Below are 25,125 nucleotides of genomic sequence, written 5' to 3'. Positions count from 1 at the left end.
TGGTTTCAACCCCATTTCTTTGAGAAGTTGTTTTATAATTTAATCAATCATTTCCACACTTCTTCATATCTTGGTCACTTCCAAGTTTTTTACTGTAAAAAAAATCACTAACATTTGAAATTATAAAATAGATAGGTATAGTATTTATCTATAATGTAAAACTTATTTTAATAACAAATGAATCTTAATTTATTCTTATAGGCATTAAGATTAATGCTCTTTTAATGAATAGTGTTATACAAATGCAATGTAGGAAATCACTCTGAAAGTGACCAAATCATAACTGCCCAAGTTTAATTTTTTAATTAAAGGAAACATTAAAATTAATCAGATTGATTAGAATTCTTGCACAAAATCTTACTTTCTAGTCATGGTCTTACGTTGTGAAAACACTTTAAGTTAATTCCCCTAGCATTTGGGAGCTTCTTGAGGCCAGTGATACTGTCATTTATATTTTTATGTCTTACACATCACCTCGAATACAGAAAGGTATAAAAATGTATTAACTTATTTGAGAAATGTCTTTTATCAAGAAAAAATATTTTTATTTTTAATCCCTAAGTTGACCTGCTACTTCTCTGCTAATTTGTTTCCATTAAATTATTTCATAATGTAACAGAAAGCTCATTATTTTTTCTATTATTCATATGTGTGCAAAGTAATATTTCAAACTTTCTTCTTAACTTCCTTTCATCATGTGATACTTGAACCAAAGCATTGGCAATCACCTTTATTACACTTAAAGGTCTACTTAAATAATGGGTTGTTATGCCTACCTTAGGGTTGCTTTAAGAATTTAAAAATTAATCCACATAAAGTACTTCAAGTAGTGCCTGTCGTCTAATAAGTGCTCAATAAATATCAACTACTATCACCACCTATACTGTGGTTTTGATATTGATATTATAAAAAGAATGAGTTAAACCCAGACCAAGAATCACTTTTTTCTGCCATGACAGTAATTTCCAATCTGGTACTTAAAGCAATGAGATAATTGTTCAGTAAGTATTTCTGGGTCCATTGGTTAATTATTTAGAATAGTATAAAGTTACAACCACACTTCACAAGCTTGATCTCATGACTACATCTGAGTAATTCCAGATGGGATAAAAAAAAAGGTTAAGTGTGAAGCCATGCAACCCATTTTTTAACTTAAAAAACTAGGTGAATATTTATCAGAACTAAGGAAAGTCATAAAAACAATGGAAGAAATTGCAAAGGAAAGAAATTTACAGGTTCAAACATATATGTGTTTTACATTTATTTTAATTTTTGTAGAGATAGGATCTTACTGTATTGTCCAGGCTGTTCTCAAATGGTCCTCCTGCCACGGCCTTTCAAAGTGCTGGGATTACAAGCATGAGCCACTGCGCCTAGCTTTCAATTTATTTATACAAAAGTTAAAAGAAAAGTTAAGCCTTTAAGTTTTTGCCTTAAGTCTTTGCAACAAATGGGGCAAAGGGCTCATGACCTTATTAAAAAATCCTAATCTAAAAGTGATCAGGGCAGCCCCTTCGGGACACCTCCCCCACTGTGGGAACTTTTCTGTCCTCTCAATAAATCCTGCTTTCTCAAAAAAAAAAAAAGTGATCAAAATGTATTAACCAACAGTTTACAGAAGAAATAAGAAATGCAAATGTGTAATAAACATGAAAAAAGGATTCAATTCCTGACAGTTAAAACAGCATTGATATACAGTTTTCACTTGTCAAATCAGTAAAGATTTTAAAGAAGTAATTAGAAGTCCTTTTGTGAGAGAATGGTGGAATGGGCAATCGTGCACACTGCTGGTGGAAATAGACATTGTTAACCCATCTGAAAAGCAGTTGGACAGGATCTAGCTAGTTTCCAGCAATTTGTCCTGATGAAATCATCTGTGACATGGAATCAAGGTATGAACTGAGATGTTGATTGCATTCTTATTAAAATTAGGAGCAAATAACAAGCAACTTAAATCTCTCCCTTTTTAACTAATATATATATTTTTTTACTTTAAACAAAGCTGTAAATTATCTGATAAATTAACAAGTTGTCATAAATTATTTGTGCTGGAAAATCTTAGATGAGCGTGTCTGTGATTAGGGGCTGGCTGCAGCTGCAGTCTCACTGTGAAGCCTCTTTCCTGTTGTAGTAAAGTAAACTCACCATTCCTTTCAAAAGCACAAATCTCCAGCAGCTGTGGGTAAGCTCCCTGGACAAAGCCTGTCCATAAAAATGCTGAGCCAATTATAAATTATGAAAATGTGAAATATAAGGAAAAATACATTTTGTGTAAAACTGTTCCCTTACCCTAAACTCCTTGTTAATGTTCCTTTTTCCTTCTTTTTAAAAGCCAGCTCCTGCTAAGACTCTTGCACTGAAAATGAACTGAAATCAAATAGGTTCACATTTATCTAAAAGAATCCCCCACTAACTTTTGGTTTAAGGTCACATTTTTTGGTCTTTTAACACAAGAACCTAGTAAGATCTGAAAGTTATTAACTCCTTTTTTCTGATATAGAGTTTGCTTTCCTCTAAGCTTAGACTTAACTAAGGTGTACTAACCCATAACTCATTATTTTGCTGAAATGTGAAAATTGCAATCTCTGCACTGCCTGAAAAGGCATGCTAAGTATACCATCACTGACGACTGTGGATTTCATACCTTTGTTATATCCTTTGTTCTGGCTATTTTATTGGTTGCTCTGGGCTAGGATATGCATATATATGTGTGTGTATCTGTATAAGATGTATGTATATGTAAACATGGAGCATTTATATATATATATATATGTGGATTATGGGAGTAAGTAAAAAGTAAGACCCATGGAAGGTAAGATGCTCTTTAAATTTAAATATGGTGTCAAATAACATACATCCCTAGAAAGAATAGTTAGTAGATACTAAACCTTTCTGTTGTATTTAAAATGCCTTACTACTTAACAAGATATGCTAGGCATTTACTACTTAATAAAATTCACTACCACTTAACAAGATACAATAGGCAATTAAAATATTTAACAAATTTAAATCTGGCATTAATTTTAATACTTTGTCTCTTTTATAACATTAACCAATTTAAAATGTATTGATGAGCCTCTCAATTTACTTTTCCCCTTTTTTACTAGACTCTGCTGTGGGATTACAGGGATTACACATTCCTGCCTTCCAGGTTCATTTGTTTTAATTCTTTAAAGACTGGGTCTTGCTGTGTTGCCTAGGCTGGAATGTAGTGGTGTGATCCTAGCTCACTGCAATCTCGAACTCCTGGCCTCAAGTAGTCTTCCTGTGTAGCTTGGACTATAGGTGCATGCCACCACTCACAGCTAAATTTTTAAATTTTTTTGTAGTATGTTGCCCAAGCTGATCTTGAACTACTGGCCCCAAGTGAATCTCTTGCCTCGGCCTCCTGAGTTAAGGTTCTTTTAATTACTGGAAGCATAACCAAGCATGAATCTGTAGTTAACATGTATAAGCATTTACCATACGCTAGGGACCAGGCCAAATGCCTCATGTGAGTTATTTAATCCTGAAACCTGACTGCCTTTTCTCTTTTGTTTTGTAAAATGTAAAATGATGACACTGGTCCTGGCACTGGAGCTTCATAACCTGTGTGAATTCCATTTATTGGTAGTCAATACTGGAACTTCTGAGAATGAATGCAGTGCATGACAGTGACATCTGTGCCTGGTGGGAAGCAGGCCCGGAAGACCTCCCAAGTTCCTTCCAACTCAAAGGCCTCCTCATGTGCAGTGTGTTGTCCTTTGGTCTGCCACATACAATTTTAACTCTCATGAGAATACCAAATATATTATGCTTTCTTCGCTGAAATATACATTAAGAAGATGAAACGAAAATGATAGTAAGAGTTTTTGTTGCTGCTCTTTTAAATTACTTCAATTCAGTAAACTTTTATCAAGCACCTATTCTGGAGCAAGCCTTGTACAACTGGTATCACCAAACCATTCTATTAAATGTGGTCCCATCTCTGACATCCATGCAACCTCACTTGAGAAACCTGATTACTTCTCTGTTATTCCTACTATCTCATTATTGCTTATGCTGAAAGTAAAAAATTCAGGAAACTGTAAAAACTCAACAAGGTAAACACACTGAAATTCAAGATTTAGCTGTGATTCTCTGGCCAGAAATTTTTTTTCGGGTTTTCACTTTTGGACTTCAATTGTCTTGGATAAGGCATTTATGTCCTCTTTATATCTCTTCCTGTGCTGTGGAATTACAGGGGATACACATTCCTGCCTTCCAGGTTCTTTTGTTTTTATTCTTTAAAGACTGGGTCTTGTTGTGTTGCCCAGACTGAAATGTAGTGGTGTGATCATAGCTCACTGCTATCTCGAACTCCTGGCCTCAAGTGGTCTTCCTGTGTAGCTTGTACTATAGGTGCAAGTGTATAGGGACTTGAGGGAAACACTTCCTCCATACAAAGAATAATTGTAAAGGAATTGATAGTTCTATCTGCTTACCTGTCTTTGCCTTTCATGAGGCAAGAGCCATGGGAACCTGAAATCAGAGCATTAAGAAATACAAGCATTCTAGCTTTTCTTGCTGGAATAGCTAATGCATCATTTTGGTATGATACACTGTCAACCAGAAGCCTTGTTGTACTGGACCCTTGTCTGGGCCAGCACTTACTGTTATAGAGTAGGAGTGGGAGTGGACTGGGATGGCTAAATTCTTCCAGTTAGGAAGAAACGTGCCAAAGCATGGGGCTGGTTGTGAAAATCTTGGCTACTCTGGTGTGGTGCAAAGACTGCCACAGAAGCAACGTTTTTTTCCTAGGTTCTCGTGAATCGTTCTCAGTAACCTAGAAAACAGAAAGAACAAAGAATAACACACAACTTTTCCTCTGGCCCTTTCCATAGAAGTCTGAATTCTCTTTGAACCTGTGCTATTAGAATCCATACCTCTTTTCCTCATCTGAGTACCTGGAGGACCCATTTCCCCTTTTGCTTCCCTAAAATCTTTCCTCTTTTTATGAGACATCGAAGGGTTTCATTACTTGTCCTGTTTGTGACTCCTCTTTACCTTTGTGAAGGTTCTATTTTATTAAACTCCGAATCCATAAGATGAATCATATAACTCACATTGAGTCATTAATAATTATTTTAAAATATTTTTATTTTAACTCCTATTCATTTCTCAAACTCAAAGATAATAATTATTCCCTTCCTTTATACTATCATCCCTTGGTATCCACGAGGGATTGGTTCCAGGACCCCCTAAGTTACCAAAATTCATGATGCTCAAGTCCCAGATATAAAATGGTGTGGTACTTGCATATAACCTACCACATCCTCCTGTATACCTTAACTCGTCTCTGGATACTTGTAATACCTAATGCAATGTAAAAGCTATGTAAGTAGTTTTTAGACTGTATTGTGCAGGAAATAATGACAAGGAAAACAGTCTGTACATGTTCAGTACAGAAGCAATTTTTTCTTTCAAATATTTTCAGTCCACAGTTGGCTGAATCCTCTGAGGCAGAACCCCTGGATTTGGAGGGTCAATTGTATTCCCTAAAAGCTACACAACTACTTATTACATTTTTGCATTTTGTTAAAAAATACTTCTGTTTTTTAAAAAAGTTCTCTACTTATCAAATTTGATCAATATTCTTATCAAAGGGAATGTATTTTCATACCTCTAAAATATACTTGCATTTTGTGTTGTATTATGGAGTTGATACAGAATGTATATAATGTTTTCATAAGCGGCCTGTTTTCTTTCCTCTGAAAGCCTGGATTTTGAAAATGCAAAACTTGTTTAGGTAGAGAATTGATTGCAATTGCACTGACTTATTGAATGGTGTGTATGATATTCAGCATTGTTCTAGAAAGGAAATAAAACCAGAACAATGCAAGAGTATGCACTGCAAGCAGAATGAAGTAAAGTTGACTGAAAAGGAACTTTGGCCTAAACTTTTTAAGCCTATGTGTAAGTGATAACAGTGAACTGAAGAGGGCTCTTAAGCACGCATAAAACCTATTTAACTATTTAAAAATTATTTTAGTAAAACATCATCTGACACAATTGAGACTGTGACACTCAATTCTTAACTTCATATGCTTCAAATTATAAAAGCATAAAATTTTCATCAGAGAAAAAGAATGAGGCTTGATTATTTACTCCAGCACCCTGGAGTTCAAAGTTAAGTGATTTGTTTAGGACCGACAGATTATTGACTGAGCCCGGTTCTATCAGCTTGATACATGCTGAGCATAGTTAACACTATACTCTCCCTAATTTAGTTTCTCTTTATTTAACAATAGACGCTGTCTGTGGCACAGGTATGTTTATAGGTTTTTCTTAGAATATTATATAAAATGTGTTAATATTTATGAATGAGAGTTTGCCATTTATATTTAAAATACTTTGATAGTGTTTATAACTTTTTCATATCAAATGTGTTCACCAATTAGTTCATGATAAATTATTTTGATTTCTAACTTATTTTACTTTATTACAGTTGTTTTTACTCAATTATTTCTAAAAAGAGTTCTTTATGATTTAGAATCAAATGCAATTTATATTGTTATATAACTGTATCAATAAATATTAGTTAATTCTATTATAAATTGCTGTTTTAATGAAATTGTGTTGTATCTGTTTTTTCTCTTATTAAATATACATACAACAATATTATGGTGAATAAAATCCAACCCCACTTTGAGGGATTTTTTATTTTTGCTTTTTGTGATTTTCTTTCTTTATTCTTATTGCTAAAAAATATATTTATTTTAATATTTGCAGCTGGTTTTAGAAGAAGTTTTCGTCTCAGTAGAAAAGATAAGAAAACAAATAAATCCATGTATGAATGCAAGAAAAGTGATCAGTATGATACGGCCGATGTGCCCACATATGAAGAAGTAACTCCATATCGGCGGCAAACTAATGAGAAATATAGACTTGTTGTCTTGGTTGGTAAGTGTTTATTTTTGTGTGTAAGTCTGAGGAAACAGGTGAAGTCATGAAAATTTAACTCCAAAGCACATCATTCTTGAAGTTTTCAAGCTCAAAATCCCTTCATTTTGAACACTTTTTGCTTGGTCTCTGAAATGAAAACTTTTGTCTTTCAAGATGTCGGTGAAGAATGGTACTGTTATTTTAGTGTAGTCTGTGTAGGAGATGGCGCGGCAAACACCACTGTAAGATATTAATATTAAGCCTACCAAGGCAACTAAATAATAGAAATGAACATTTTGGAACACAGTGCAAATTCGTTTTGCATCATTTTGAGGCAGCAGCATGGTATAAGCTTCATTTTAAGGCATTTAGACCTTCAGCAAAATAAACTATTACAGAAAAGATAATGGATATTTCAGTCTAGAAGGTCGGTTAACACAATGGCTTTAAAGTCGTTAATAAACGTACATGGGTCTTTCCACAAACATTGGTTGTTTTGACCCCCATGAGCATTCCAGCAAGTGTCTTGTGCAGACTTCACGAACATGAGGGTGTAGGGGTGTTCTCAGAACTGATTGTGGAGTTCTTTTCCACAGTGCTGTATGCAGGTGTTTGCCACCTCTCCCTGCAAGTCCTTTAGGGAAGGTATAGATAAGAGGAAGGACACTGAGGGGGAACACCACAATTGTTGATCTGTTCTGGGTGCAGGACCTCCCAAGCAGGTCTCTGTCGATCTGTTTCTGGGTTATAGCATAAGGGGAACTCCATCCTTGCATTACTAAGGCCAAAAGACTCTTTACTTCTCCTTGATTCCTCACATTTGCTGACTCTGGAGTGCCAGTAGTGACTATACTAGAGCTTTAATACTGTCTCACAGGCTCTGTGTTACCCCAGCCCACCCTTGTTGTGTTTCTTTAGCAATGTAGGGAGAGGTATTTAAGCTCCCGATATTGAAGCCAATGACTTGAGGAAATTTTGGAATAAAGGAGCATGGTACCTTTTGTTAATCATTCCTATGTAAACTCGAAGTGACAGTTATGGGGGTGAGAATCAGTGGAAAAGCTGAGACCACCGCCTTAGTAGGATGGAGTCGTTTGAGAGGTCTGTCCCAAGGCTGTTTATTCACACAGATGGCAGTGACTCCAGGAAACGATGCTCCCTCCCATGGACAGACATTGGAAGTAGCCATCAGCGTCACTAGGTGTTAGCATTGCTTGTGTTACTTAGAAACACACTGTCTCACAAGTCCCCGAGGCTCTTACTTATTTCTGTTTTTCAAATTTGATCATTTCTATTGGTTGAATTCCAAGATCCCGCACTCTTTACTTTATTCTTTTGCAGTTTCTTCCACCTAGTGAGTTATTTCTTTCAGATATTGTGTTTTTTCAATTGTAAGATTACCAATTAACTCATTTTTATTGTCTCTGTTTATCTCCTAAGGACTTTGTTTTTCCATCAATTCCAAGTGTGTTTACCTTTTCCTCATGAAGCTTAGTTAAGACAGATGTTTTGCTGTTTTGAGTACTTCCAACATCAGAGTTGTCTTGGGGTTGATGTCTGTTGGTTGTGCTTTTACTTGAGAATTGGTCACCCTTATCTTGTTCTTTGTATGTTGCTTAATTTTGTTCTGGTATTTTGAACTTTATCCTGGGCATTTTGAACTTTACATTGTGTAGATTGGAAATGTTGTTGTATTCCTCTGGAAAATGTTAAATTTTCTAGCTGGTCATCAGTCTTGTTAGTTTCAGTCTGCATGACTCCATTTAGTTTTTGGTCTTTTCTGTGGTGCTTGAGTCTGTTCCATGCCTGTGATGCTTGGATCATTCAGGGACATATGCATTGGTTTTAATTCTAGTTCATTTTGCAAAGCCTTTGCTATGCTGCTCTGGGTTCTTAACACTTATTCATAGCTTGGGGGTAGCCAAAACTTTGGTGGAGTTCTTCCTACTTTGGCCACTGTACCAATGTACAGCTCTGAAATGGGGACTTGGTCTCTATTTTAGACCATTGTATGTTGCTATAAATAATACCTGAGACTGAATAATTAATTTATATATTTGAAAAAGCCATATTTGGTGCATAGTTCTGCTGGTTGGTAGATTGGGCACCTGGTGAGGGCCTCAGGCTGCTTCCACTCATGGTGGAAGGTGAAGGGAAGCTCACATGTGCAGGGGTCATATAATGAGAGGAAGCAAGGGGAGGCAATGCTAGACTTTCTTGGGAACTAATAGATGGAAAACTCCCTTCCCTCTTCCCGGCCCCTCGTTAATCTATTCATGAAGGATCTGCCCCCATGACCAAAACACCCCCACTTCCAACATTGGGATCACATTTCACCTGATAAGCCTTTGAAATACTGACCAGGAGACATGAGAGCTAGCAAGAGGGAAAAAGAAAATGGCAAACTTTATCATCTTTGTGGCCACCGCTCCAGATCTGACTCCCTGCCACGGTCTACCTGTTTCTGTTTGCTTTCCAGAGCCCTCAGATTGTTCCTTTGTACGCTGTCTAGGTCCTTTTGTTGTATTTGGGGGGAAATAGGCTCTGCTGAGCCTTTTCCACCACTGAGGAGCTGAAGTTCCCAAATCTTTTTCTCACCTCTTGGCCTCTCTTTTTCTTTTTGACTTAAGGTCTACCCATTCCTTTTTCTGACAAATAACTCCTTGCTTTGTGAAAGTTTAGATCTGAGTCTACTAAGAGCATCGAATGTTGATCTAAATCCTACCCGCCTCCACGCCTTGAGTCAGGTGTTTCCACCCCAGGCCGTGTCAGCAGGCTTGCTAGGCTGGCCTCACTCTTCCCTACATGGTGATGCCACACGCTGTCTGGGCAGTAATGAAGCATCATTACTGTTTCACTGCCATGCTTCTTAAAATTGCAAGTAACTTCCTAATGTATTCTGCACTGACTTTCCTTCTCTTTCCCTCTCAAACCTGTTCACATTTTCTGCAACTCACCTAGGAGTTACCAGAGGAGGTTCTGTGTTTGATCCCAGTTACTAGAAGAGGTTCTGTGCTTGATCTTACAATCAGCTATCTTCAGAGTTCAGAGATTGCCTAAATTAATAGTTTTTTGGCTGCCATAGAAACAGTATTGGAGAAGAATATAAAGAAGGTGGAGCCATTCCCTTCCCTCTGACCTCCAGACCTGATCCAGGGCTTCTCAAACTCTAACACACATCCCAGTCACCTGGGATCTGTTAAGAAGTGACTTCTGATTTGGTACTCAGGGGCGAGGCAAGAGAGTAGTCTGCATTTCTAACAAGGTCCAAGGCAAGGCTGTTGCGGCTAGCTTGACTAATTAGGGGAGTGCCTTTTGCTCTTCACCCATTGCTACTAGTCACGATGCAGATGTCAGAAGGTACTGGCTTTGTGCACACAGAGAGAAGTCTTGTTGCTGTTTGAAGGGCTCAGTTGCCGTTACCGTCTTTGGCTGGTGGCTGGGAACTGGCTGCAATTTATTTTGATTTTTACTTTTCTCAGCAGTACATTTTGGTTTTATGCTTTCTCGTGGATGTGTTTTAGTGATGATTTCAACATTTTGGTTTTGTCTTAATCCGTTTGCTGTTCAGGATTTGCTCAGCAATATTTTAGATTTGATTTGTTTTAATCAACTGATTTATTGTTAGCATTATCTTTAAGCTTGTAATTCTTCTAGGATAGTTTAACTGTATTTGAAACTTTTTAGCTTCTAATACTTTATTTCCCTACTTTGGAGCAATTGCTGGTATAATGCAGTATTTCTTAAATCTGTAACAATTGCATTATAACAAAATAGACTCTATGGAAAATATTCGTATTATTCAAAAAGAATAAGTCATGTTTGATTACATATTATACTCAAGCAAATAGTCTATATCTCTTTATGAAAATAAAGGAAATAATGTAAACATCTTACATTAATGTGAACACCTTAGTGATGTTTCTGCTAAAGGAAGGCTATATAAGAATACCTGTGCAGGTAGTGGCTTGGAAAATTCAACCTCCTGGTGTCACCAACTGAACTTTCCACCTCCATCTGCACCATGGCCTCTGTGAGCTTGACATTCTACAGTGGAATCTGGTGACGGCCAGGGTTGTTTTATGTAACTATCCTTCAGAAGTGTTTCCTGTTAGTGGCTTTCTTCTCAGAATTCCTTGCTCAGAAAACCTTTCTGCTTGTGTATGACACATTAGAAGTACTGGAAGATTAAAGTCTACTACCTGGAGAGATAGCCATTTCTTTATGTTCTGTGAGGCAGGATAGTATAGAAGGTGAGAAATAGGCCCTGACGAGGTGGACTGCCTTCCCATCCTGTAATGCCCTTCGGTAGTCATGTGACACTGCACAATTTGAGTATTCTCTGAGCTTCAGACTCTCCATCTGAAAAATGGAGATAATAATAATACCTGCTTTCTATGTTTGTTTTGAGAGTTAAGTGAAATAATCTTTGCAAAGACTTAGACTAATTCCTGTCACCTAGTAAGGTTTTAATAAGAAGTAGTTCTTGCCAGGTATGGTGGCTTGTGCCTGTAGAGACTGAGGTGGAATGGTTGCTTGAGCCCAAGAGTTTAAGGCTAGCCTGGGCAACATAGTAAGATCCCATCTTAAAAAAAAAAAAAAGTTGTTCTTCTATTTTAACTATAAATACTAACAAGATAAACATGAACTGTTCAAATTAGGCTTCTGCTGGTTTTGAATGTCAGTGTTCAAAACACTTACAAATTATATTATTTAACAGTTTACCATCTAAAAGAGGCAGTGGACACAAATTTTGGAAACTCCAGATTATTCTTGAATTAGTTATTTACTTGTCATGATTATTTTTAAAAAGTATGCATAGGACATTATTTCTTTGATTGCTACAATGTGTACAGGCAGATAGAATGTGTATGGTTCACATGGTCCTCCTCAAGCCTAATTTGTTTTTACCCAGTATCTTCAAAGTTGTTGGGAAAAAATGGTATTTGCCTTGAAACTGTTTGATAACTAGTGTTGAGAAGGTATAAAGTATTATTTTTTTTCTGTATTGTTATCATAATACTACATGATTTTTATTCTTGGATTTAATTTTTAAGAAATTAGTAATAGACCGAGTTGTTACCATGACAAAAATACAGCAATAGGGGACTTTGAGCCTTGATCAGAAACGTTTACTTTTCATTTTTGAAAATGTATTCTTTAAGCCCCATTTTAGCCACTAAAACATCTCAGTGACAGTTCTGTTAAATTTCCTTCTGTATTTAAAAGTATTTTCTTATAAGTATGCTAAACTTGAATGTCAGGCATTTAGTACATTTTTCTACATGACAAGTTTTATCTTTAGTGAAATTTAAATTTTTAAAATATAAAGTAATAAAATCAAATAATGTGGGGTGGGGTGGGGGTGGAGGAGCGGGCAGGAAGAGCATTTTGGTATTTAAAAGCCCCTAAAACACTTTTTGTGTTTGGCTTAAACCAAAACAGAGCAGAATTTCATCTTGTGGATATTTCGACAGTTGGTGACTTGTTCTGTCTGGCCAGGCAGCATAAGAGGAAACTAATAATAACTCTTTTGCTATATTTCACATTTCTAACCTGAACATTTAGTACTATTCTGCCTTCCTTTGTACTGAATCTTATATGCTATGTAAAGACTGCTTGTGGAGGTAGTTTTAATAAGCAGACATTTATAAGACTGAGATTTTTTTTCTCCATAAAACTGTGGCACAACACAAAGCCTCCCACATAAAGCAGAGAGAAAGTAAGTACTCAAAACCAAATGTGAATATTAATATGTTTATTAGAATTCTCATAGTTTTTGTTGAGGTTTGTTTAAAGGCTTATAGGAATTAGAGTCTGCGCTGGAGGATTTTATATAAATAACTATAAAACCAAAAGTCATAGTCAAAGTTATGAGTGTGCGGGATTTGAAATTATAACCCTTATATGTAAAAGGTAAATGTGATCTTTCTTGGAATCACATTTGACTTTTCATGTACTTAGTAAATCTTAAATATTTATTTTCAAGCTTAATTTCTGGGCATAAATCACAATTCTGTTTATTCAGCTATTTTTTTGTGGGGTATTGACTGTGTCAGGCACCATTCTGATCACACAGACATTTTTGCCCTCGCGCTGTTTATGTTCTAATGGGAGAAGATAAACCAAAAACATTCATAATAAATTTATAATAACGGCATTTACATGATTGTTAGAGGGTGATAATACTATACAAGAAAGTAAAAGTAGAGCAGGATAAGGAGAATGGAGAGTTGGGGATAAGGAGAGACTATTTTGAGTTGGGGGATCAGGATAGTCTCATATCAAGGTCATTCTGAGTACGGAAGTCCCCATGTCCCCTTCTGCTTAGTCTAGCAAGACTCAAGGATAGTTTCATTTTGACCTTTTGATTTTATTGCATTCTTGTTATAGCTCTGAGATAGAAATGAGATGAGCATTTAAGTCAGTCTACATAGATCCAGGGTAAATAGCTGCTTTGGAAAAAATGATGCTCTTTCAACAAACTTCCCTCTCCTTTCTCCTTTCTTTCCTCTCTTCCTTCCTTCCTCTTTCCCTCCTTCTCTCCCTCCCTGCCTTTCTCTCTCCCTTCCCTTTCTTCCTTCCTCTCTTCCTTTTGATATTTACATACAAATCTAGTTTATTAATAATACTTTTCTCCTACTATGAAAGCAACAGAAAAAAAGGAAATCTGAACCATATCAGAGCTGGTTATGAACTGTTAAGTTGCTATACTTTTTATATGGTTTCATTCCGAAAGAACTTTAGATTTATAGACAGATTTGTCATTCTTAAACATAAAAATCCAGCCACCCAGTAATATGATCATTCAAAGATTGTGGGTCAACTATAATAGCATAGTTGTTTTGATTTTATGCCTAGAACAACAAAATAGTTGTGCTACAATATGCTAAGTAGACTTTTTATGATGTGTCTGATCCGAGGGAGGCCTAGAGATTTCATTTGACACATTTTGCAATAAATCAAATGAATGAATGTGTTTTTTTAGGTAACAAAAGCAGTTTGGATATTTATAGTAGATTCCAGTAATTCTGACATTTTTCTATGGATCATAAGAGTAACATGCTGGCCAGTACCATAAAAATTTTGAGGTGACCGTGGAGGAATGCTCATGTGAAGTAGGCTGGGACCTGGGAGGTGAGCACGTAGTCAAAACTATATCCATTCAGCCCCTTCCACATGATGTGCCATGTTTATGTTTGTGTCAAGATGTGCAAAACTCAGGAACAAAAGTGAATAGTCCTTGTTCAGAGGAACAAATGTCTCTTCAATATATAATTTAATATTAGACATAAGTTCTAATAAGAAAGGATTTCATCATGAATGCATTATGACTGTTACATGAATACATAATGTGTTAAAGCTAATTGAGTTAATCTCCATCCTCTTCTTTTTTTGTGAAGTTTCCTTTCCAACATATTTTGGACAGTGTCATCTTCAGCATGACTGTCTTTCCATGTATAAGGTATCATCCTTATTTAAATTTTTAATTCAGTTTGATACTCACTGACCTTAAGAAAAACTACACCTAAATTCTATGCTGGAATTTACAAAGAAAACTTATTTTATGATCTTTCTTATAGACTACATGAGTGTTGTTTAAAAAAATATGTACCACATTTTATTGATTTCAGCAAGATTATTTTCATACTAGTAATACGTTGTTGTCCTAATAAATATTTTCATTTGTGCACTAACAAATAAGTCATTAGTCAAAGCTTTGAAATACAGTGCTCTTGAGCATGGCCATTAACTATTCTTTTCAGCGTGATAATGTCATACTGCTATTTTAAAGCATTGATGTTATGGCCTCAAAACTTTTTCCACCCACTTTGCTTTTTTGTTGTTGGTTTTTTCCTGAGATGAGGGCTCCCTATGTTGCCCAGGTGGATCTTGAACTTGTGGGCTCAGGCCATCCTCCCACGTAGCCTTTCCTGAGTAGCCAGGATTACTGGTTCAAACTACCACGCCCAGCCTTTTGTTGTTGTGTTTTAGTGGTATATATCTGTTTCAGATTCTTAAAGTAGATCTTTTGGGGGGATCATGTTTGTAGGTTGAAAAATGTTTATGTATCACCTATTAATTTTGTAAGTATATTGTGATGACATTCTAATAAAAATATATTTTTTGTTTCCTATACATTGACATTTGTTACTAATTATAAACACTTAAACATATTTGAAAAATAAAAAGAAAATCTAAAGCAGAACGATGACAACACTCAGTCTCTCATAATTATGTGGCTAATAAGGCAATAATGTCAACCATCTTAAAGGTCATTTGGAGAAAAGGTGTCATATTATTTCTATATTCTCCTAAGTAAATGAAAACTGGAAATTTGCATATAGATTTTTTTTAACTTTTTAAGATAAAAATAAAGGAATCTTTGCAAGTAGTTAACAGTAACTATTTTCTTAAATGTAAATTTTAAATAGAAATTTTGCTAACATTTTATTGACATTTTAAATGGGCTACTTTTTTGTGAAAATGAATGAACCCTTTTATAAAACCACACAATACATTTGCCTACTTTCAATAGGAGTTACTAATTTAATGAATAAAAAATAATTTTAAATGGCATGCCTTTCTGATTATCTTAATTATTAATTATCCATTTGGCACATTTATCCCCCCCCAGGAACTTCAGCTAATAGGGTTTGATGCACATGGCTTTATTCTTCCTTTCCAACATGGTTTTGTAAATTCTTGTGAATTGACTTTTACTGACTTACACCATCTTTGTGTTTGATTTCCCTTTGTCCTGAATCAATAATCCTAACAGACGTGTCCCATGTGTTGCCTAGGCCTGGGGTGCACATTGTTTTAGTTCAGTTTAATTTAGACTTCTCAGAGGTTCTGCATAGAATGAGCACTGAGATTGTTAGATTTTACTTCTGTCCCTTTTTATAGCCAGAGCTTCTGCCTGTTCCATGAGCGCAAAGTTGTCTCAGTCTGAAGTGTGAGACCATTTGGATGGGGTGAAAGCGACCACGGAGTGCCAGATGACAGCCATAAGTAAACAGCAGAGCAAGTTTTCCGAGTTCATGTTTTATCAGCATTCTTTTGATAAGATCGTAGGTAGAGTGGAAAGAATGCAGACTTTTGAATCAGACAGACAGACTTGTGAACACTAGCTAAGCCACATTCCAGATGTGTGACCTTTGGAAAATTACCTAATCTTTCACTGTCTCAGTGTTCTCATCTGTAAAATGAGAATAATGATGCCTTTTTTGCAGGGATGTTTTGAGGGTTTTAGTGAGGGTGTATGTAAACCATGTAACACGTAAATAGACCTCATCTTGCCACTGCTGTTATCATCATCATCGCCATCCCACAACCCAATTTCTGTGATTTAAAGATGTGCTGTCTAGACTCTCTTCATTGCTTCACTCTATCATCTGTAAGCACAACTGAAAACAAAGTACACAGTAACCTGTTTATATATACATGCATATAAATGTAATTCATCAGTTGTAAAAATGAATATATTTAAGGGGAAAATGAATCCATCCTATTGCAGAGGCACATGAATGAACCTAGCTCAGTGTGCATCCCTAAACTGCCTGCAGTGTAAGTAGATTCAGTGTTCTGAATACAAACCAGCCAACTAAAAAATGTATGCCTAAGTGTAGAGGGAAGTTACAGGACAGGAACGTGGATCTGAGTTGTGGCCTTTTAAAGTCAGAGTGTGGATGGCAAAACTGATCGAAGGCCCCAGCAGGGAAGATGCTGTTTGTAGGCCTGCCGAGCAATTTTATACTAGAATGATCAAAATTATGTCTCTATTTTAACCTTTTTGGGAGGACATGTCAAACCTTTGAAGATGACAGCCTGAAATAACCTAATTTAAGGAAAAAATTTCAAACAAAATTATTTGTCACTGAACATTCTTGGCATACTCTGTGAGTGTATACTTCATGGTTGTACGGTGAAGTCACTTGCATGAGAGTTAGATGATAAAGCCATCACATAGGTCCAAAATCAAATTAGTCAAAAATTCTAAGGTATCATGTTGGAGATGGTATACTGTTTCCCACCAATTCAAATACACCTAGTTTTTTCTCTAGAGTTAAAAATAAATCACTGGTTTTTTGACTTGGGTAGTAGCTGAGATTTTTTAAAAAGAAAGAAAATGCTAGACTCTGTTTTAGCAAAGTATCCACACTATAGGAAACACTGTAGACCTGAGACTTCCCCTAAAGAAATGGTAAATTCACATTTCTTCTTTTAGTTCTAGGTGCCTTGAGAGTCTGGGCAAGCCGGGACCCTCAATGTTTCATTGTTTTATTTGCTTGGTGTGTGTGTGTGTGTGTGTGTGTGTGCATATAATTGGGTTTGCTTCATTTGTATATAGAAGATCACTCCATTGTAGTACCACTGTTTTTCTTGGGGTTTTAAAATTTTATTTTAAAGGGTATGTTTTAGAACTATGCTAAATTTTTTTTAAGAGTTTCCTTTTTATTATTGTTTACAATAAAATAAAAACAAACAAATAGCTATGCTCTCAGCAAAACAATATGTTTTTAAAAAAATCACAGAAATTTACTAACAGCATTTCAAAGAAAGGCTTTTGAAATATTTTTTGTACTTTTAAAGTAGATAAAATACATAAGCCCTTACATGGTGCCTAGAATATTGCAGATAGTCAATAAATGCTTATCCCATTCCATCTCTCTCTTGGAGATCTTGTCTGTTCCTCCAGTCTCAGGTCTTAACCTCAATGTGAGCTGTTCACTGTGGAACCCTAGTCCCGTCCTCTCTGTTACAGTGAGGCTCTTATTTGCATTTAGGAAACAAGATTTTCTTCCCTTAAACTAACTGTGTCTAGACTGAGTTCGTCACCTTCCTCTCTGCTTCTCTCAACATAAAGACCCAAGTTCACATGTAAGCTCCAGCAATCTTCATTAGTGACCTTGAGTGCTCTACGTAATCATCTTATCCAGATGTTCTAAGGGCAAATGTTTTTTAACTTTAACTTCCAGTCCATTGTTTCATGCAACAAATAGTTTAACCTCATAATAACTTAATTACTGAGTATAATTTGAATATATAATTCTAATGAGTGCCTCCAACTTGTCAGCTGGGGAAACAAATGGTGAACAAGGTAGAGGACATCCCTGGTTTTAGAGCTCATGATCTGTTAGAGGATCAAGATAAGTAAATGAGTAGTTACGGCATAGTTTAATAAGCCTTTTGTAGTGGGAATTCAGGAAATAGGAGCTTGGGACGTAACTGGAATTTAAAGCATCAAGGAAGATTTCCTTTAAGGTGTATCTAAGCCAAATTCTAAACTACAAGCAAGAGTTAGCCAAGTGAAGAGAGGACAGGAAAGTGCATGGAAGAGCAAGCAGCATGTGACAAGGACCCAACACACGGAGGCCCTGCCACATTTCCAGGAACAGGAGAGAGTTCATGTAGTGGAGTGGACAGTGTGTACAAGGAAGAAAAGGCAAGAAGTAAGACTAGAGACATACATGCAGCTCACAGCTTGCCATCCACATAAACCTGCAGAGCATCGCATTTGGTTTTGTGTGCAGTGGAAGGAGTGTGGCTGTGCTGCTGAGAAGCTGCAGAACCCACTTTGGGGTGTGGAAATGCAGTGAGGTCCTGTGTGGGTTTTTTGCACTCTGTAGCTCAGGTGTGGGTGTGGAGAGGGGTGTGGGATCGATCTTAGATGGGAGGTTTCTTTGGCAAGTGTGATAAAAGGACCATGCCTGAGAGAGGTGAAGATATTAGCAAAATTGTGGGAGGCATGATGGCCTATGGACATGAAGATACAAAAGGCTGTTGGATTAAGGGCTGGAGAAGAGCTTAGGGTTAAGGGAAATGTGGGGGTTTTCTTGTTATTCTTGTCCTTTTAAGGTGGGAAAGTTTTATTAGTTTTAAGTGCCAATGGAAAGGTGCTGGAAGCAAGAGAGGTGAAGATTCAGGTGAGGGAGTCTTCAAGAGCAGGTGTGAGTGCTCGACTGGAGGACAGGATAAAAGACAGATGGGTCTAGATGCATCCATTTGTGGGCAGGACTGTGGAGACATTTCCATGTGTGGCCTCTGTTTTCTCTGAAGTAGTTGAGGTCTTCTATGAGCTTGAGGTGGTGATGATAACACTAGAGGTTTTATATATTTATCCAGCAGATATTTACTGAGGACCTACTTTGTGGGCATGGTAAACAACATAATCTGGTAACTAACAAATACAACACCTGCCCTTATGGCAACTCTGGTGAGAGAGACAGGCCAGTAAGCAGTGTTTGGGTCACTTGTTCAATTAGGATTTTTAAGTATTATGAATGGAATGTACAGGATACTCTGAGAACATAAAAATAGGAACCATGGGCTAAAGGATCAGGAGAGGCTTTCTTGAAGAAGCGCCATTTGAGATGAGCTCTGAAAATGCATTGGAATTACCTGGTGCTTCAGGAAAAGGGAGAGCTTTCAACGTACTGCCAGGCAGGAGAGTGAGGCAGGAGTCAGATCATACAGAGCCTTGAAGGCCATGTGGAGATTTTAATATTTTTTAGAAGACCCACTGGAAGCTACATATCCAGAAATGTCAAGAACAGCTTCTTAAAAGACACCTCTGGCTGCTGGGTAATAATGGATTAAAGTGGCAGGCCAGATGTGAGGCAGCTGTTAGGCTATTCCAAGGTAGGAGGCAAAAGTGGGATATTGTGAATTATGATGGCAGCAGTAGCAATGGAAGATCATAGATCTGTGACCTTTCTATGGAACAAAGATCTGACCTGCATCTCACAGGACTTCTAAATGTTGTGCCAGACATTTGTGGGCTGACTAGATGATGCAACCTGTGGTGGGGACACTGAAGCATTGTCCCATCCTATAGGGAAATATTTTTGCAGTACTCTTATAGGTAAGCCCAGGTCATTTGTGTCATCATCTTCACTTTGATAGTCTTGGCATGTTATTCTTATTTCTGTTAAGGTTGTTTCCCTCTTTCATTATCATATTCAGGAAAGTCTGGTCTGAGATTTCAGTCCAAATACCAGGCCTATTCCCATGTTTACCTGTACCTCTGAGCTCTCTTGCACAGAACAGCTCCTGATCTTTTAAATCCAAACATGTATAAGTAGGCACAAACATCTGACTTGGTTAGGTTTTCTACTCTGGTCCTGCCAAGCATTTATATATTGAAATGCATATTATTTTATTATAAATTACTTTTCTATCTTTCATATGTTGCAGTTAGGGCAATGTATTAATTTGGAGAGGGAAATTATATGTGCTAGCAAGATGCATTAGCAATGAATTCCATTTCAAGATAAAAATGGAATATTATGGAACATGCTATAAAAGGGGGAGTCGCTAGCCACTGTCTTAAAGAACATGGGAAAGCTGCCAGCTAATGAGAATTTGACAGCCGTGTGGGGAAAGGTAGAAGGTGGTGGTGAATGACCCCATGGGATGGGTGTTTTTATACAAAGCTGTGGGACCTACATAGCTTTAGAGCAAGGACAGCAGGGTCCCCCACCTCCTCCTCCTTTATCTTGGCTCACCCTTTAACCTTCACCCGGATGTTCACCCTACTCCTCTCTCTCCACTGGTGGTAGTCTTCACTGTCTGGCATAAAACCCTATTCTTTTCAGAGCCTTCTGTAACCACACAAGCTAAAAATGAACAACAAAGTACCTGGATTCTGTGCAAGGCTCTGTACATGAGTTTCTTGTTCATTCCACCCCAGGAAGGGAGCTTGAGCACTTTTAGGATTAGAATGAAATCTAATTCAGCTTATGACTTTAACTTGACCATTGTCACCAGATGAAGGTGTAATGGATGGGAACAGGTGGGACTTTAACTCAGGGTATCACCCATGTTACAGAACCATTGGTTAATGCACTCTGACAGCAGTGTTGTGAGGAGCTTTCAGAGAGCCATTTGGGGCATATGCTCTTCTCACTTTTGATTTCAGACTCACATTTGTGACCGCCCTTTATTTTTTGTTTTTCTGGGTCCTGTCTCTTAATTAACCAGTTAGCTTTCTTTAAGAGCAGAGTTCGTTTATCATCTTCTGTTGTGTACAGTATTTACTGAGTCCCTTGCTCATTATAGGTGTTCAGTGTGTATGACCTAAATGTGTGAGGTCGTTGCAAGATTTCAAATGTTTAAGCACTAACAGAAAATATATTGTGTAGGAGAGTTTACATTTACATCTCAACAAATGTATATGTGGCTGGTGGTTCTGTAAATTTAAAATACATAACTGAATTTGCAGCCAAATAAAGTCAGGGTGAAGGATTTTCTTTAAGGAAGGGTTTAAAACTTTGAAAATTGATATTATCACTATCTAGACTGTACAATCCAACTTTCTGAGGTGCACATATTTTTTAGGCTCTTGTGGGTACCATTACTTGGTAATACAAGGAATTGTTGAGAATGTTTCATTTAAAAAATATTTACTACATAAATACTAATAATCGTATTGAGAGAAAGGTTAGGATTTAGATTTTAAAAGTAAAGCAGCAATGAACGAAACCTTAGCTTTTTCTTATGTACAGCTTAGCCAGAAATCTCTTTACATGGGATACAAAGTTAGATCCATGTTCTCAGTTAGTCTTAGGGATTCATGTCAATTACAGAAATGTCTATATAGTGTTTTATTTGCTAATGAAGTTCTGTGATCCTGTTTTTCAGGTCCTGTGGGAGTAGGGCTAAATGAACTGAAGCGAAAGCTGCTGATCAGCGACACCCAGCACTATGGTGTGACAGTGCCCCGTGAGTTCTGCCCTATTCAGTGTTCTTACAACTACACTAATAATGTTGCTAAATGCTTACTGGACATACATGGTACCAACCACTGTTCTGAGCATTCACCCATCCAGACCTCCTAGCCACCCCAAAAGTATATAGTGTCATACACATGTTACAGAGAAGGAAACCAAAGTACAAGAAGTTGAGGGATTTTCCCTAGATTATACAGATTATTGGCAGAATACTTGTTAATCACAGCTTCCTTACTCTTAGATTTTTATGGTGAAGTTTAATACGCATATGACATCAAATTATTATTTACAAATTTTTTTGTAAATAAAAGTCTAACTATTCTATTTCCTAAAATAAGTACAATGTTTTCCAGAGTTTTTCATCAGGTTTAAGATTAGAAGGATCAAACTTTCAAACTACAAGAAACTGGAGACTTCTTTAATACAAACCTTTCTTAATTACTTTTTATATGTAGTAATTGGTAGATAGTGTTAAATGGGCTTTTCATGACCCTATCGTCCAAGTATGGTAGGCTTCTTTTCACCATGCAGAATTAGATCTATTTTTATAAAAGTGGTTTTCATAGGAATTTTTACAAATAAAATGTGATGCTTGAAACATTTTGATCTGCAGAATAAATGCCATTTGACTACTTAATATGTTGATGTTAGAGAGCTTTCTAAAAGGCTAAATTGAAATGTTGGCTTTTTCATGTGGTTTTAGAACAGTTAAAAAAAAATCATTTGTATATTGCCCTTAGCAATGTTCTTTAGTTTTGGAAGATTTTCAACTTTATTTTAAAATTATAGTTTTCTTTTACCTCAAGTTACTTCTTGTTACTACATTTTTCCAATCTATTGTTTGTAATTATTTTCAGCCATAAGTTATAGGACTGCTGGTTTCCACCGACAGAGATGAAAGTAAAGGAAAATATAGAGTTAGACAGATTTTTTCCTTCAATTATTAGCTTCTCTTACAAAAGCAGAATTGCAATATATAGATAATTAGAAAATTTTGCAAAACAATTATTAAGCTTATAGGTGACCAATTAGAGAAGAAACCTAGAAGATGCAAAAACAGATTACAAAGGAATAATTTATTAATTTTCTACTATATATTCATCTCCTTTGTTTGTCTTAATTTACGTAACCCTCCCAATAACCGTATAAGATGCATGATATTATCTCCACTTCACAGGGAAGGAAACAGGAGTAGAAAGGATATTTTGACTTGAGTTCCAAAGATCATAGTTGCATTTGAATTTTAAACTAAGTTTTATGATGTCACTTCTCATGTTCTTCCTTCTATTAATATTAACAATCCTTTCAAATTACAGACTTTTTAAATTTATAAATTTATTATTCTGTTTTTTTGGGTCCCCCCTCATATAGATAGATATGTATATACACTTTACACATACAGTCTCTCATACTTGCTAGTTAAGGCAGTTTGGTAACATGAAAAGAGTCCAAACTTGAAAGTAAAATTGACCTAGGATTACACCTCAACTCTGTCACTACTTGTGTCATCTCAGAAAAATTGATTAACCTTTCTTTGTCAACCTACTCATCCCTAAAAGGATTAATATGATCTACATCATATGGTTGCCTGGGAAAAATCAGACAGTATATACAAAGGATACCTGGGAGATGGATATATACAAAATAAATGCTTTTTTGAATTATTCTTTTTTTATTTTTTAAACTTTTTATTTCAGTAGCTTTAGGGGCAAACTGCAGACTCTTTATTTTAGCCCAGGTAGTAGTAAAAACTTGTTTCTTTTGACAACAATAAATATCCATAGGGCAATTTATCAAACATTACTATGATAGTTTTAATATTACTGACAGATCTTGGGCAAGACACTGGGGTCTCAGTTTATCCAGAGCTTAAAATATATTTGTTTCTGAAGTTGCTGTAGAAGTTGACAGTATCCAAAGAAGTTTCCAGGCAGGCACTCTCTTAAAGAAATTCTCAAAGTAGTTATTTTCTACTCTGATTCACTTTTAAATAGGTGTTAATATCAACAGATCCTCATATAGTAGTGTTTTTCAGGCTTTCCTGACACTAAGAATCTCTTGGGGTTTTACAAAAAGATATGCACAAGAATTTGTATTTATAGCAAGCATCCCAGGCAATTCATAATATCAGATATGTTTGGAAAATACAGCCACTGCACTAGTTCAGGGTGATTTAACTAATTAAACAAGAATATACTTGAAGAGCAACTTTCGAATTTCAGATAGTTTTGATTTGAAAAAATACTTTGGGTGTAGTCTTGAATATTGGAAAAAAATTATTGCCTTCATTATTACCAGTATTCTGTTTGATGATTAATTCTATAATTCTCTTTTCTAAAATATATGTTAAATATCCTCCAGAATGAGTGGAATGAAAAAGATGTGGAGCAATGGAACTCTTGCACATTGCTGATGAGAGTGTAAATTAATGCAACTGTTTTGGAAGCCTAAGAAGCAGTATCTCCTAAAGCTGAGCAAACACATGCCCTGTGACCCAGCAATTCCTCTCCTGGTATACACCCAGTGGAAATGCACACATATGTTCACCAAAAGGCACATTCTCAGACATTCTTAGAAACATTATTTATAAGAGCTCAAAACTGGAAACCACCCAAATGCCCATTATTTGAATAAGTAGAATGGAGAAGTCAAGGATGGTGTGTTCACACAATGGAATTCTGTAATGCAGTGAGAATGAACCATCTACAACTACATGCAGCAGTAAGAATTAATCCCACTAACAGGTTGAACAAATGGAGGCAGACAACAGAGAATAATGTAGTATGACTTCATTTTTATAATTACAATAAAGGCAACATGATATAACATGATATTAGAAATCTCAAGGAGACGAGGTAGAAAAGGGAACCCAAGAGGTGATTCTGGAATGCTAGAAATATTCTGTTTCTTGGTAGAGTGCTGGTTACCCAGACTTGTTCTAGCTGTGAAAATTCAAGTTGTATGCCTTTATGTGTGTATATATGAGTTATATATGAACTTTTCTGTCAGTGTATCATAATCAGATTTTTAAATATCGAAAAGAAATAGTGATTTAGTTCATTGTAGTTTGCTAACATCAATTTGCTGCTTTTGCTAATGTGCTAGAGTTATATAAATATTACCAGAGGAGGCTAAGTGGTGGTTACCTGCGACCTCTCTGTACTTTTTTTGTAACTACTTGTGAATCTGTAATCACCTCAATTAAAAATATGTATAAGTTTAAAGGGATGTTAAGTCAGGTAAATACTATTAATCTTGGACTAAAATGGCTGAACAAGTTATATGAAATCTTTAAAAAATTATCCATGTAACCACTGTTCATAGTTGCATTTAAAGAATGTAGTGGCTGAAACCCCTGTTTCTGCCTATTTGCTTCTCTGTTTGTGGAAAATTTCATCCTTAATAAACAGCATCAACATTGTTTTAAGACTATAGACTATCATCAACAAATGTAAATAACTTAATATAACCAGTTTTTCAAAAGCAT

The 25,125-nt window shown here is 36.2% G+C and overlaps 1 protein-coding gene across 2 annotated transcripts in view; it reads left to right on the top strand.

The window, feature by feature from the left end:
- MPP7 (membrane palmitoylated protein 7) overlaps positions 1-25,125 on the top strand; it is a 187,330-nt gene that overhangs the window by 150,626 nt on the left and 11,579 nt on the right. For both annotated transcript variants that reach the window (XM_008065326.1, XM_008065327.1), the window contains 2 exons: positions 6,751-6,921; positions 21,550-21,630. In XM_008065326.1, the coding sequence (XP_008063517.1) occupies positions 6,751-6,921; positions 21,550-21,630 (252 nt within the window). The remainder of the gene's footprint in view (positions 1-6,750; positions 6,922-21,549; positions 21,631-25,125) is intronic.

The sequence above is a fragment of the Carlito syrichta genome, unplaced genomic scaffold, assembly GCF_000164805.1.
Source record: "Carlito syrichta isolate Samal-C Ts95f unplaced genomic scaffold, Tarsius_syrichta-2.0.1 Scaffold308231, whole genome shotgun sequence".
NCBI classification, from domain to species: Eukaryota; Metazoa; Chordata; class Mammalia; order Primates; family Tarsiidae; genus Carlito; species Carlito syrichta.
The sequence above is the reverse complement of the archived record's forward strand: the minus strand, read 5'-3'. Positions and strand labels throughout refer to the sequence as shown.